Below are 12156 nucleotides of genomic sequence, written 5' to 3'. Positions count from 1 at the left end.
CATTGAAAATAAAAACCAATACTTATAGTGCATCTGAACAAAAAGATAAAAATAGACATGGACCTTCTAAACAGTTTGGGCCAAAATTACAATAAATAAAAATTATAACTAAAAACATATTTAACTTGGGCCTTTAAATTAGTTTGGGCCTTCAGCAACAATTAATAGTCTTGATAGTGTCTCTACCTCTGGCCTTCATCCTTCTCCACTTGGGCCTTCATCCTTCTCCACTTGGGCCTTCGTCCTTCTCCACTTGGGCCTTTAGCCTGTATTTGGCCAGTTTCAGGATTCTCATCAGAGACCCATATCTACCAGCACCGACGTCATGCGAGTATTGCTTTGGCCTTGATTTTGCCCTGTTTGAGCGCAAAGCTTGGGCGTACGTCATCGTGGCTTTCCAGTGTTGTGCATGTATTTGAGGGGGTGCTGTCATTCTTTGCCTACGCACATTCGTCTGGGTACCATGCTCCATAATTCGATGAGCATAATTTCTCCTCCCCCTATCATACCTTGGGATATTCACGTATAATTTCAGGCTTCCTATTATGATGTTATCCAACTGCCTTTCCAAAGCCCGGACGTTTGAGACCCCTCTAAACCTCACAAAGCCATACCTCTTTCCTACTCTGTTCTGTTGTTTGGAGATGAAGATCTCTCAGACATCCCCCCACCTTTTGAACTGCACCCATAGATCTTTCTCCGTTACGTCATCGAGGAACCGCGTGAAGTAAAAGGTTGAGATGTCTGCTTTGTCTCTCCAGTTGCCACGTGAGTGTTTGGGTTGCCTACTTTGGTTGCTGTCGACATGGTTATGCCGGGGATCCTTTCTAAACCTCACTTCCCGCCTCTCATTCCTAGACCTGACTCTCACCCACTGGTTTGCTCTCTCACTCTCTCTTGCTTTCTCACTCTCTCTCTCGATGTCTCTCTCACTCACAACTTTTGTAGATCTAGGCTTCAAGAAGTATGGATGATGGAAAAAGATAAAAATATGGCTAGCAGGATAGGACATTCTACTAGACAACCCAGAATCCACTAAGTATCAATACATTTACTTTACAAGAACACAAGTTAAAAGTCCTTGGAATAATATTAAAATGGAAAATAGAAGTTGCATCTCATTTCACACATAGCATGCCCTTTTACATGCATAAATGATAACCAACTTGTTAAAAAAATCCTTCAGAACATTCCAAACCCATATTATAGTTTATCTACTTCAACCATAATTACTTTTATCTAAACCAAAATCAAACAACAAGAACAAAGCCTTATCTAATCTAAACCAAAATAGTCGACTAAAATCTATATTATAAAAACTACATAAAAATCATCTTGTCATGCATATCAAAGAAACAATGGCATGCTTATCAAAGAAACAATGGCATGTTTATAACCACACACCACATCTCCACTCTTCAGTCCTAACAAAATTCTCCTTCGAGGATAGACTGCAGCCACTTTAAAATCACCTAATTATTCATTTTCTAAAGCCATATTCAAAAGCAAAGTATAGAGAATATATCATTTTTGTTTGTCATGGTCAATTTGTTAGTAACTCCCAAAAGTACGAAATTTCCTTCTTTCTCACCCTTTCTCTTGAAGACCGAAAAACAAGTATAGGATTATCACCTTTAAAATGTGCCGACCCTAATGTAGAATAAAATTTGAAGGAAAAAAAGTAAGAGCATTTACTTGAGAGAGAGGAGAGAATCAGGCCAAGCATTGACCAATTTGAAAAGAATGTTTAACCAAAATTTCAGAATGAGGATGAAGCCACAAAATTCTACCTCCAAGTTACATTTTTTTCCTCTTAATGGATTTGTTCCGTTAAAAAGGGAAGTGGCTATTAATGATGCCAATCACAAATGATTGTGGGATGAGAGAAAGATAGTGCATGAAACATTCAGTGTTAAGGAACAATACAATGTAATTACTACCATTCTTCATCAACAGAAGCAACAATAGCTAAGAAGATGAATTATACACTACAAATAAATATATGAATACATATCAATAATGAAGGTAATGAATATTGCAATCAGCCAGTAATCATAATATCAAAATAAAAGAAATTTATATAATCGAGCACACTATTAAATTTTGCCTTACCATAACTGGTATCATTTTAGCACACTTTGCAAGAGTCTGAACAGGGAAACTAACATATTTGAGGGCCTGGAATAAGAAACATGATTCCAAAAAAAAAATGGGTATTAACTGACAGCCAATAGTAAATTAGTAATAACAACTTATAATGAACAATGTATAGACACAGAAAGTATGCAACTTACCTCATACTGACAACTTGTGGTGAGTATGTTTGATACCGACACAAGGCAGTACTTATAAATAGGAGCTACAGGATCCAATGCCTTTTTACTTGCCTATGAGAAAGATTGAAAATGATAAATTCTAGGAAAATTCTGGATTAGCAAAGGCATTGCAGTCACAAGATAGGGAAGGCTGCAATGTCAAACACTAAAATGTTTGGTAACCACAGTACTTTCCCATATATCAAGCGCTTACCAGTAAAGCACCAGCTGAAACAGCAGACGTGGTGATGCGATTGCAGAAAACAAGAAAAAGAGAATATTTGAAGTAGTCCTTGTTCACCCCATAAGGAACTCTCATGATCTTTTCCTACAAGAAACAAACACAAACACAAGTTGTCAGTATAGGGCAATAGTAGGATTATCAGATAGGGCTTTGGCATCATCCAACTTCATGTTAGCTAATAGCTTTCCCCACATACCTAACTAGATGCTAGTTTAGTTAATCTATAAGCATCCCATCATAAACAGCTAAATAAGCATCAAGTGATAACTAAAACTAAGAAATTAAGAACACTTCAACAAAGAGGATCGATAACCAACTTATTAATGTGAATTTGTTCCCAAATAATAGCAGCTATGGTTTTCTAGTTAGAACCACTACTGAAAGACCAACAGGGAAAAATTACAAAAAAATAAAAATGAAAACACACACACACACACAAAACATGTAATTAGAATTAGTTTTAACTAGCAAAGATAAGGAGATCCTGGGATTCTAAGAAAAACGAAAAAAGCTTTGGGCTTATAAACCTGCAAAACACCATAGGTAACGAGGGTGAGCATGATTCCTGCGACAGCAAATGTGCCTTTCCACAACTTGTTCTCTCTCCAATTCGAATCACCCGCAGTGGGAGAAGAAACAGAAGCAGAGGTTGTTTCCGCCATGTCCCAAACACGAGCACCACACTGACATATAACACCACCAAAAACAACGTCGGATTAGACACGGCGCGCCTCAGAGTCGGAGCTCACGGGTTCTCTTTGTTGCCTCATTGTTCTTTTTTTCTGTTAGTTGTTTCATGCGAGAAAATGGAATTGGCCCGCCACGTCAGCATTCACCATTCTCGGGAGACAGCAACGGCACTCGCATATTCACTCTTGATTGAACATGGGCCAGTCAACACCTCCTGATGGGTTTTTAAAACTCAGCCCAATAACATCTTAAATGGACCAGCCTAGTCAGGGCCCATTTTTAAAACATAGTTTGGGATATTTTGGTCATTTTTGTTACATCTCGTATATAAACTCCATAACCCAAATCAGAAAACCCTAGAGCCGGCTTCTCCCTCTGCGCAGGTTTGTGACTGTGCATCGTCACTCTACGCTAATTGCTTAGTTGAAGCCGTTGATGGTTTCAGATTTCTAATTTTCTTTTTAATTTCAGGAATTGGGAACATTCGACAGGTAGAGTTTCTTCAATGGCTCCTAAAGGTATGTTCGTGTTCCTCACTTTAAAAAATTAGTTGCACAAAATTTAAATTCAGTGGTTATTTTTTCAATAGTATTGGAATTAAGCATGTTTAGGAAGAAGATGTGTAATTAGGGAGAAGATTATGGTGTGTGAAAATTATTAGGCTGGTTTTGGTTTTTGCTGTGTGCGACTTGAGTGAGGGTTTTTTTCTTTGTGTGTGTGCAGTTGATAAGAAGAACGACCCAAAGGCACAGGCCTTGAAGACTGCTAAGGCAGTTAAGTCTGGTGCTACCTTTAAGAAGAAGGCAAAGAAGATCCGAACTTCTGTCACTTTCCACAGACCGAGGACATTGAAGAAGGATAGGAACCCCAAGTACCCTCGCATTAGCGCGCCTCCAAGAAATAAGCTTGATCATTATCAGATCCTGAAATACCCTCTGACCACTGAATCCGCCATGAAGAAGATTGAGGACAACAACACTTTGGTTTTCATTGTCGACCTGCGTGCCGACAAGAAGAAGATCAAGGATGCCGTGAAGAAAATGTATGACATCCAGGCCAAGAAAGTTAACACCTTGATCAGGTGAGCAACTATTTAATGACTATTCAGTTTTGATAGTAATGGTTTCATAATGCATTATTGCTGATGAAATTTGATGGGTGGTAGTGAATTCCGTTTTCAGCTAGTGTGATAAGGTGTTGTTGATGTTGTGAATTTGATGTTGTACTATCCTTTCTGAAGACCATGTTATGTTGATACATGATGTCACATGTAATTAATATGTAGTCCTGTCTGTACTCTGTAGCTTCTTTTTTTTTTGCCTTTAAATATACATCATGGGGTGTTCCTGTTCTCTGTTTTGTTTGTTTTGTTGTTTAATCACTGGTGTGTGAATTGGTATTGGTTTGGTACAATATTCACTCTAATGAGTTAATAATTTAGAGTACTATGTCTAGGGGTGACAATCTCGCTTGTGGAATTTTGGATATATCTGTATTTTTCAACTTGGATTCCTAGGAAATTAGGGAATCCTATGAATGTTTCTATTAGAGAATAGAGATTGAATATTTGTACTGCCTGGAATTGGTTTGAGATGCCGCTTTACAGTGAAGTTGTAGAAATATATATGGTTTAGTTCAATGAGGTATTTTCTGCTGCAATTTCTAAATTTGAATTCTGTTGCAGGCCTGATGGAACCAAGAAGGCTTATGTCCGGTTGACCCCTGATTACGATGCATTGGATGTGGCAAACAAGATTGGGATTATCTAAGGTAGTACCTAGGCAGTTCTATGGTTATTCTTGGCGGAAACTTTTTAAAAAAATGATAGGTTCTATATTTTGTGTTTTGTTATTTTGTATGTTTTGGTTCCGTTGACACTAAGCAGACCTCGTGTTTCAATTTTGACTAGAGAGTTGTTTAAATTGATGATTGGAATGATCATGTTAAAATTTTCTAATTAGTGATTATGCTACACGGAATGTGAGGTTGATGAGTGTACCGATGCTAATTGCATATTTGCTTAAATCGCTGTGGCATTAAGCGAAATTGTGCAGAATCTGGTGTGTGTGTGTGTGTATATATATATATATAATCTTAAAAAACACGCTAGCCAACTTAAAATGGGATAACTCTTAATTCAAGTTGTACGCTCAGCAATTTAGAGAGCAAATTAGAGTTCAGCAACTGTAAAGTCTCGGAGAAAGTTCCCAGTTGGTTATCATGTAAATGATCAAATGTCGTAAATTTTGAAAGATCATGTGAAGGGTTTTGAAAGATCAAATGTCGAAAATTTGTTTTTTATCCGTGTCAAATTTTGTATTTGGATTGATGGAAAGAGATAAAATAAAGTAAAATAGAATAAAATTTATATTTTTATCTCATTTCATTTAATATTGCCACCTAGATGAAACGTATGAGACAATTTTTTTCCGATCTAAATTGACTTTAATATGATTTATATAAAGGAAAGAGCAGGTAAATATTCTGTAAACAAAGTAAAACAAGTTTAATATAGATGAGGATATGTATTACAATTGTTAAATAAATAGTCCACAAGAGAAAATACATACTACTTTTTTGTGAGTTCATTAAATGAAAATTTAGGCAGAGTATTTTAGGTGTTATTTGTCTTTTCAATCTGAACTGCACTTCCTGATCACGCTGGATCGGTTTTATTTTCCTTGGCTGCGGATGTTGTTTGCTGTTTTGTTTTGGCAGCTGAACTTTGGGCAATTTATCTTGGCTTGCAGCTTGCTTGAAATCGTGGTTTCAAGGAGTTCATAGTTGAGTCAGATTTCAAGAGTGTCATTGAGCTTATAAAGGAGTGTCCCGATACTCATCCTTGTTTCATGTTGATCAAGAACATTAAGGAGTTTGATCTCAAAGGAGACGTTTTGGGTTTATCTTTAAATGACCGCTTTTCGATTTTTGATGTTGTTCTATCTTTTTTATCAAACGCTTTTTAGCGGATGTATCTTCATCTGTATTTCCTTGCGGTTTTTAGTTTTGTGTGGGGTCTTAAAGCCCCTGTATTCCAACAACAACAACAAATCACACTGCACCTAAAGTTGTGTGTGTGACTGTAATACAAAATCTTTTACTTTTTAACTGATGCTTGATCTACAAATTTCAACAGTTATGTTGATCACGGATCTACAAATTTGGGATTGAACTCTCCGAAACATACTTGTATAATCATCCTACGCCTTATGATTGACAATACTCATAAAACACAATAGAAGCTTCGTTGTGTGTACGCTCTAGACACGCTTATAACCCACCTAAATTGAGGTTTCTTTAGCCGTTAGCTTTCCATCCAAATTCTATACCAGGTATCACAATTCTCCTCTTCGATCTTGTCTCCAACAAGGCTTCAGTTCACCTCACAAAAATATCAAAACTGAAAGCAAACAAATAAAAAAGTGCCATTTTTTCATGATAGAAAAAAATAGTTGAAATCAAGAGGGAAGTAGTGACGGTTGTTGTTGTCTAATAGGCAGATTTTAAGAGTGAATGGATTGAACCCTTTCAAAGTCTTCCCTCCTCAAAGGCTGAAGCAATGTGTGAGAAGCTACAGAACACTGAAGGATGTGATGATGAACAACTGATCTACAAAGAGGACAATTCGAATGAGACTGAAACCACGTGTCAATGCATGAAACATGGAAACTATGGCTGCAGTGTGGGAGATGTTTCAGCCACTCCCCTTCCTCAAACTCTCCGAGGCAAATGGCACACTCCACGCTAATTGCAGCCTTTTCTTGTTCTCCCTCGTTTTTCTTGAACTGAAACGTGGGAAGAGACTGCACCACAGTGAACTCCAATCCACGGCTCTGAAGCTGCTGCAGAGAAGGATCATCGGCAATGGACTCGTCGAGAAGTCGCCGTTGAACCTGGTTTCTACCAAGGCAAATTCCACACACCATACGCTTAAATATGCCGAAGCAATCACTCAGTGTAAGAAAGATGACACAGACTATAATAATTGAAATAACTTCTTCCAGTTTCCATTTCGAAAGGTCATTTGCAGAATCAGAAGACATTTTAAGGAAAATAAAGTTTACATAGAGTTTGCTAAAAATAGCAGTAAACTAAGTTGGAAAAACTATGAGAGCATACAGACATAGAACGTTCAAAACGAAGAAGTACTAGTTGGAGATGATATTAAGGATTCTCCATTGTAATCGCTGTCAAGCCTTATCTTAGATACTATCAAAGGTTAAAAAAATGATTTTTTTTTTTTACAAAGCAATATAAAATGACGTTAGCTTTCACAAACTGAGTAAAAACTTTTATTAACCAATCAAAAATCATTTTATAGAAGTTAACAAAATTATATATATGACAATCTATAGTTGGATGAGAGAGTAGAAAACCTTGCAATTCTGGTTTAATTCAATATAAAATGCTATTTGATGATTATTGCAGTCAAAAAGTCTAAATTTTCCTATACTTTCAAATGGACTATCTATGCTGCTTCAATCAAAAGCAGGGTGTGCCATTTACACCAATCGCTGTAATTCCATTTACATATGAAAAAAAATGGACTTCAGAATAAAAATCCATCAAAATCATTGATGCCTCTGCCGCTTGCTTGAAGGGACTTGGATGCTGACACCAGGAGTTGAATTCAACTGCCATGCATTGTTGTTCCATGAACCAGTGGTTTGACCAGCAAAGTTAAGCATTGAAGCTGAACACGAGGAGGGAGCATTTGAATAATGCAAGGGTGGAAGCTTCGGTTTCAGAAGTGAATTGCCAATTTCTCCAAAAGTATTAGGCACAATGCAAGTGGCATCACATTTTTTGATGGCTAGAGGTGGAACTTTGATGTTTTGTAAATGAGGGGGGTTTCTCCATGTAGGAAGTGGCCCTGCAAAGAGCAATGATTTGAGCAATGGACCAGCATCTATCACAGCCTGAAGTAATTTACCCTTTTGAGGCAAACCTCTCTCTTTGGCAAGACAATCTATAACTGCATCGCCCGCGGTGTCATCACTCATTGGCTTTTCTGGAGGAACCATCAAAGCATGAGGTGCTGAGAAATTGAAGTCTTGAAGAACCACATGCTGGTTGAGATAACTCATTATGTTAATAGGGTCAGCTGCATTGATGTTTGTAAACTCTGGAGAAGAGACTGTGTCAAAAAAGGAATCCACTTGTGAGGAACCGTGTGAGAAACTATTATTGTCAGATTCTGTTATGCTTGAGTTTGATTTAGCAGAAGGGAACATGAGACGATTTTGGTGGGTGTCAAACACGTTTTGCAATGGATTCATCAGCTTCTGTAACTGACACCTTGCTTCGTCCCTCTCTTGGTATGCCATGCTCAACAGATTGAGCAATTCTGCCTTGACATTTTTCATGTTCTCAAGTTCATGTCTTACATCCATAAGTTTCTGCCTTAACTCGTGTTCTCCCTGAAAAAAATCAAACAACAACAAAAAATGTTAAGTGTTCATAAGGAAGTCACATAAATACTAACACTCATCGTTGACTGAATTAATGCACGGTAATTAGGGGTAAAATTTAGTTGAATAATAACGCAGCCTAAACAACTTTTTGGTAACTAAACAGAGAAAGCGACAGTTGAAATTGTCATGATTTATGCTTTTGGCCTTAAAATATAGCATTATTGGCATAAGATAGGTATATGTGTATCATATAGTGCACGCATCAGGTTCTGAAACTGTTTCAAAGTAAGATCAACGTAATCTCACGCAACACTGAGGCCAAAATTAGACTCTTATAGATCAATTTTCCTGTTCCCAAATAAATAGAAGACATTTTGTTTATAAAAACAAGAATAAATAAGGGGTCAATGATCAAACTACCCCGTTAAGCAAGTATCCTTAATCAACAATAATAGTCCAAAATTTAATGTAATGGAGGACTAATTGGCAGAAACGGGTCAACGATTAAATTCTAGGACTCGTCGTATTCCTGGAAATTAATGCAACTTTTTCCTTCTTGCAGAAAGGTTTAAACAAGAAAGAGAAAAACAAGCGCAAAAGAAATATAAACGCATCCAGAATAAAAATATCCAAGAAAGTAATTTTTCTACGGCCGAAAGTTTCACAACCCTAGACCTGAAAAACATTAAAGCCTATGTATTTAATTAATTTAGGATAAAACTTAGATAAAGTACTTAAAGTGACTACAATGTTGTTTTCATTTTTTTTTTAAAAAAACATTTTTTCCCAATGTAAGTTTTCCTTTAATTTCATGGATAAAGAAGCCGAAGCGATAAACTGAGATAAAAATGTAAACTTTCTTGTGTTAATGTTGCAAAGACTCTCATTGGTTTGATCTTTCCACCCACAATTCATCTCAAAAGAATCAATAAAAAAATGGAGAAGGGAACGGGTAAAAAAGCAGAAGCCATTTACTGAGATAAAAATGTAAATTTTCTTGTGTTATCTTGGAAACTTAGAGTCTTGAAGGGACAGGCTTGATCGGCATAAAGAATATCTATCAATCATCAAAATGAATAACATATAAAAGAATGAAAGAACACATGAATGCAACAGCAAATGTCATTGAATGGAAAAAGGGTTTCTGCAAGTGAAATAAAAGTACAGCGATGAACAAGGAATGACAAAAGCGCACACACACACATATCATATATATATATATATATATATATATATATATATATATATATATATATATATATATCTGTGTGTGTGTGTAATATGCAATATGCGATAACCCACCTCATGGTAAACGAACACCGAATCCAGGTCTTCCATACTAACTACTTAGTACCTTCTATTTGAGAGCAAGAAACAGGGAAGAGAAAATTGGAAAGCCAAATATTGGTGTGGGAAATTAACTAAATGTGTATGTTACCCCTCTTATTTATAGAGAAAATATTTGCGCGTTTATTTATAGGACTAAACTAAAGGGTAAAAGGTAAGAGATTGTAATGTCGATAAAAGTCAAGCAATGATCACAAAAATCCTGAGGACTAAGTCCCAGTCCCTGTCATTCTGTCAATGAATGCCAAAATCTTATTTTTGGAGAATAAATTGGAGTTCCCATTTTTCGGGTGTGATATATGATGATTCGAGAATCCCTGAAATTCTCCCATTCTTTCAGGAATTGTGTCCCTTCTAATATTTATGTCTTTGTGGTCAATGATATAATTCAGTTAAACTTTCCTTATATAATCCCTCTCACAGTAAAATATATTAACCACAATGTTTTCATAATTTAATATATATATATATAAATTTATAATATCATATTAATATGTAGTATGATTCACAGATCCTCTTATTTCTTAAACATATATTTGAAAGTTTCATTTCTAGTCTAATTAATGCGTAAAATATTAATATATCTAGGATTTAATTCTCATCTTTTGACTGATGGATACTTGTGTTCATCCCAAAAAAACACTCATTAAAAATATATTGAATTTTCAAAGAAAATATTTTAAAACAAAATAAAAATCAATGAATCTTTATAGATAATTTATGACAAGAAACATATGAGAAAATTATCATTTATGTCATTAAAAATATTTTCATTCGCATTTTAATATTAGGAAGTCTTTTAGAATTCTAATAAAGTCTAATAATACGTGAATTTGTCTTAATTTAAGAAAAACAATTTTAAAATAAGGGTGTGTTTTTTAATAATCGGATATGATTTATTTCCTAAAACTTAAAATAATCAGAACTAATTTAAGGTGAGCTTTTTAAACTTAAAGAAATTAATTTCAAAATAAACTTTTTTTAAAAAGTATTTATTTAAGAAGCGGATAAAATTTGTTTTGTAAAAAGTTTATAAAATTGTTTATTTTATTAAAAAAAATAAATTTAAACAAAATCATTCAAACACACATAAAAAATAATGAACTATTTATTTGATTAAAATAAATATTTATTTCAATAAATAAGTTTAAACAAATCGGATTATGTCAATAGGAATGCAGAAATCGTACAAATTTTTTTTCACAGCCAAAAAATACTAAATTATACTATTAAAAACCAATTAACTTTGGTACAAGGAGTGGCGGAGCTAACTGAGAGCAGTACAAAGTTAAATCTTACAACTTGTAAATAAAGACAAATAGTAGTTTTGTAGAAAATTGTAGAGATTAACCCTAGAGGCTTAAAGATACCTTGTACTGTAAAAAAAAAAAAAGAAGAAGAAGAGAGAGAGAGAGAGAAATAAAAAACTTGTGTGACAGGTAAAGCTTATAAATAGGCATAAGATGCAGTATTTATGACTATTCAAGACTTCTAATATTCTTTTGCTTATTTTTATCATCAAAAATTCAAATTGCCATATTCTAAGTTATAAATTTAATTAAATAAAAAATTCGTTTTTAATTTTACAATATCTTTAGCATTGGTCCTAAAACTTGATCTCTTTTTTCTTTACGCGTAAAACTTGTTCTTATCTATTGGTTATGTGATGCCTAGATATCCAGTAGGTCCTTCTTTTAAATTACTACACATTGTTAATAATAATTCCTCTATCGTCTTACCATTAAAATATCAATAAATGATATAGTGGATAAAATTTCAAATAAATGATCATTACTTAAAATATATTTATGTTGTGTTTTGGATACAATACCACAGGAAAAAAAAACATACTCTTTCTGTTCCTAAAAATAAGATGTTTAAAAATATGTCCTATTTTATAAGATTATTTTCTAACGATCTCCTGCATTAATTATTTTGTATTAAAATACTATTAATTAATTATTTCAGCCCATAAATAATACAATAAATATTATTAATCGTCTCTTTCTCTCTCATGAGAATTGAAAAAATAAAATAGTTTTTTTTCCAGATAATTGAGTTTTAAAAATTTAAATTTCTCTATAATTATTTTCTTTCCGGACATTAATTATTTATAGGTAACTTTGAAATAATATTATAATTATAG

General features: G+C 34.5%; 4 protein-coding genes across 5 annotated transcripts in view; 1 reads left to right on the top strand and 3 right to left on the bottom strand.

Moving 5' to 3' along the window:
• LOC100804347 (UDP-galactose/UDP-glucose transporter 5B) overlaps positions 1 to 3354 on the bottom strand; it is a 12615-nt gene extending 9261 nt beyond the window's left edge. For both annotated transcript variants that reach the window (XM_003539046.4, XM_006590933.3), the window contains exons 1-4: positions 3087 to 3354; positions 2530 to 2643; positions 2295 to 2387; positions 2113 to 2178 (exon numbers count right to left, since the gene is read on the bottom strand). In XM_003539046.4, the coding sequence (XP_003539094.1) occupies positions 2113 to 2178; positions 2295 to 2387; positions 2530 to 2643; positions 3087 to 3221 (408 nt within the window). In that variant the 5' untranslated portion in view covers positions 3222 to 3354. The remainder of the gene's footprint in view (positions 1 to 2112; positions 2179 to 2294; positions 2388 to 2529; positions 2644 to 3086) is intronic.
• A 168-nt stretch (positions 3355 to 3522) lies between these two features.
• On the top strand, positions 3523 to 5206 carry LOC100779362 (60S ribosomal protein L23A). The gene is made up of 4 exons (XM_003537973.5): positions 3523 to 3632; positions 3721 to 3767; positions 3973 to 4330; positions 4934 to 5206. The coding sequence occupies exons 2-4, from the start codon at positions 3755 to 3757 to the stop codon at positions 5016 to 5018; spliced, it is 456 nt and encodes a 151-aa protein (XP_003538021.1). The 5' UTR covers positions 3523 to 3632; positions 3721 to 3754; the 3' UTR covers positions 5019 to 5206.
• Positions 5207 to 6305: 1099 nt separating this feature from the next.
• On the bottom strand, positions 6306 to 7390 carry LOC121172630 (RING-H2 finger protein ATL16-like). Its single transcript, XM_041006733.1, has one exon. It carries the CDS (start codon positions 7290 to 7292, stop codon positions 6753 to 6755), a length of 540 nt encoding a protein of 179 aa, XP_040862667.1. The 5' UTR covers positions 7293 to 7390; the 3' UTR covers positions 6306 to 6752.
• Positions 7391 to 7544: 154 nt separating this feature from the next.
• On the bottom strand, positions 7545 to 10107 carry LOC100803817 (uncharacterized). The gene is made up of 2 exons (XM_003539045.5): positions 9966 to 10107; positions 7545 to 8669 (listed from the first exon to the last, which is right to left on the bottom strand). The coding sequence occupies exons 1-2, from the start codon at positions 9999 to 10001 to the stop codon at positions 7821 to 7823; spliced, it is 885 nt and encodes a 294-aa protein (XP_003539093.1). The 5' UTR covers positions 10002 to 10107; the 3' UTR covers positions 7545 to 7820.
• Positions 10108 to 12156: the final 2049 nt, after the last annotated feature.

Source organism: Glycine max, chromosome 11 (assembly GCF_000004515.6).
Source record: "Glycine max cultivar Williams 82 chromosome 11, Glycine_max_v4.0, whole genome shotgun sequence".
Classification (NCBI taxonomy): domain Eukaryota; kingdom Viridiplantae; phylum Streptophyta; class Magnoliopsida; order Fabales; family Fabaceae; genus Glycine; species Glycine max.
This window is presented reverse-complemented; position numbering and strand designations above follow the sequence as displayed.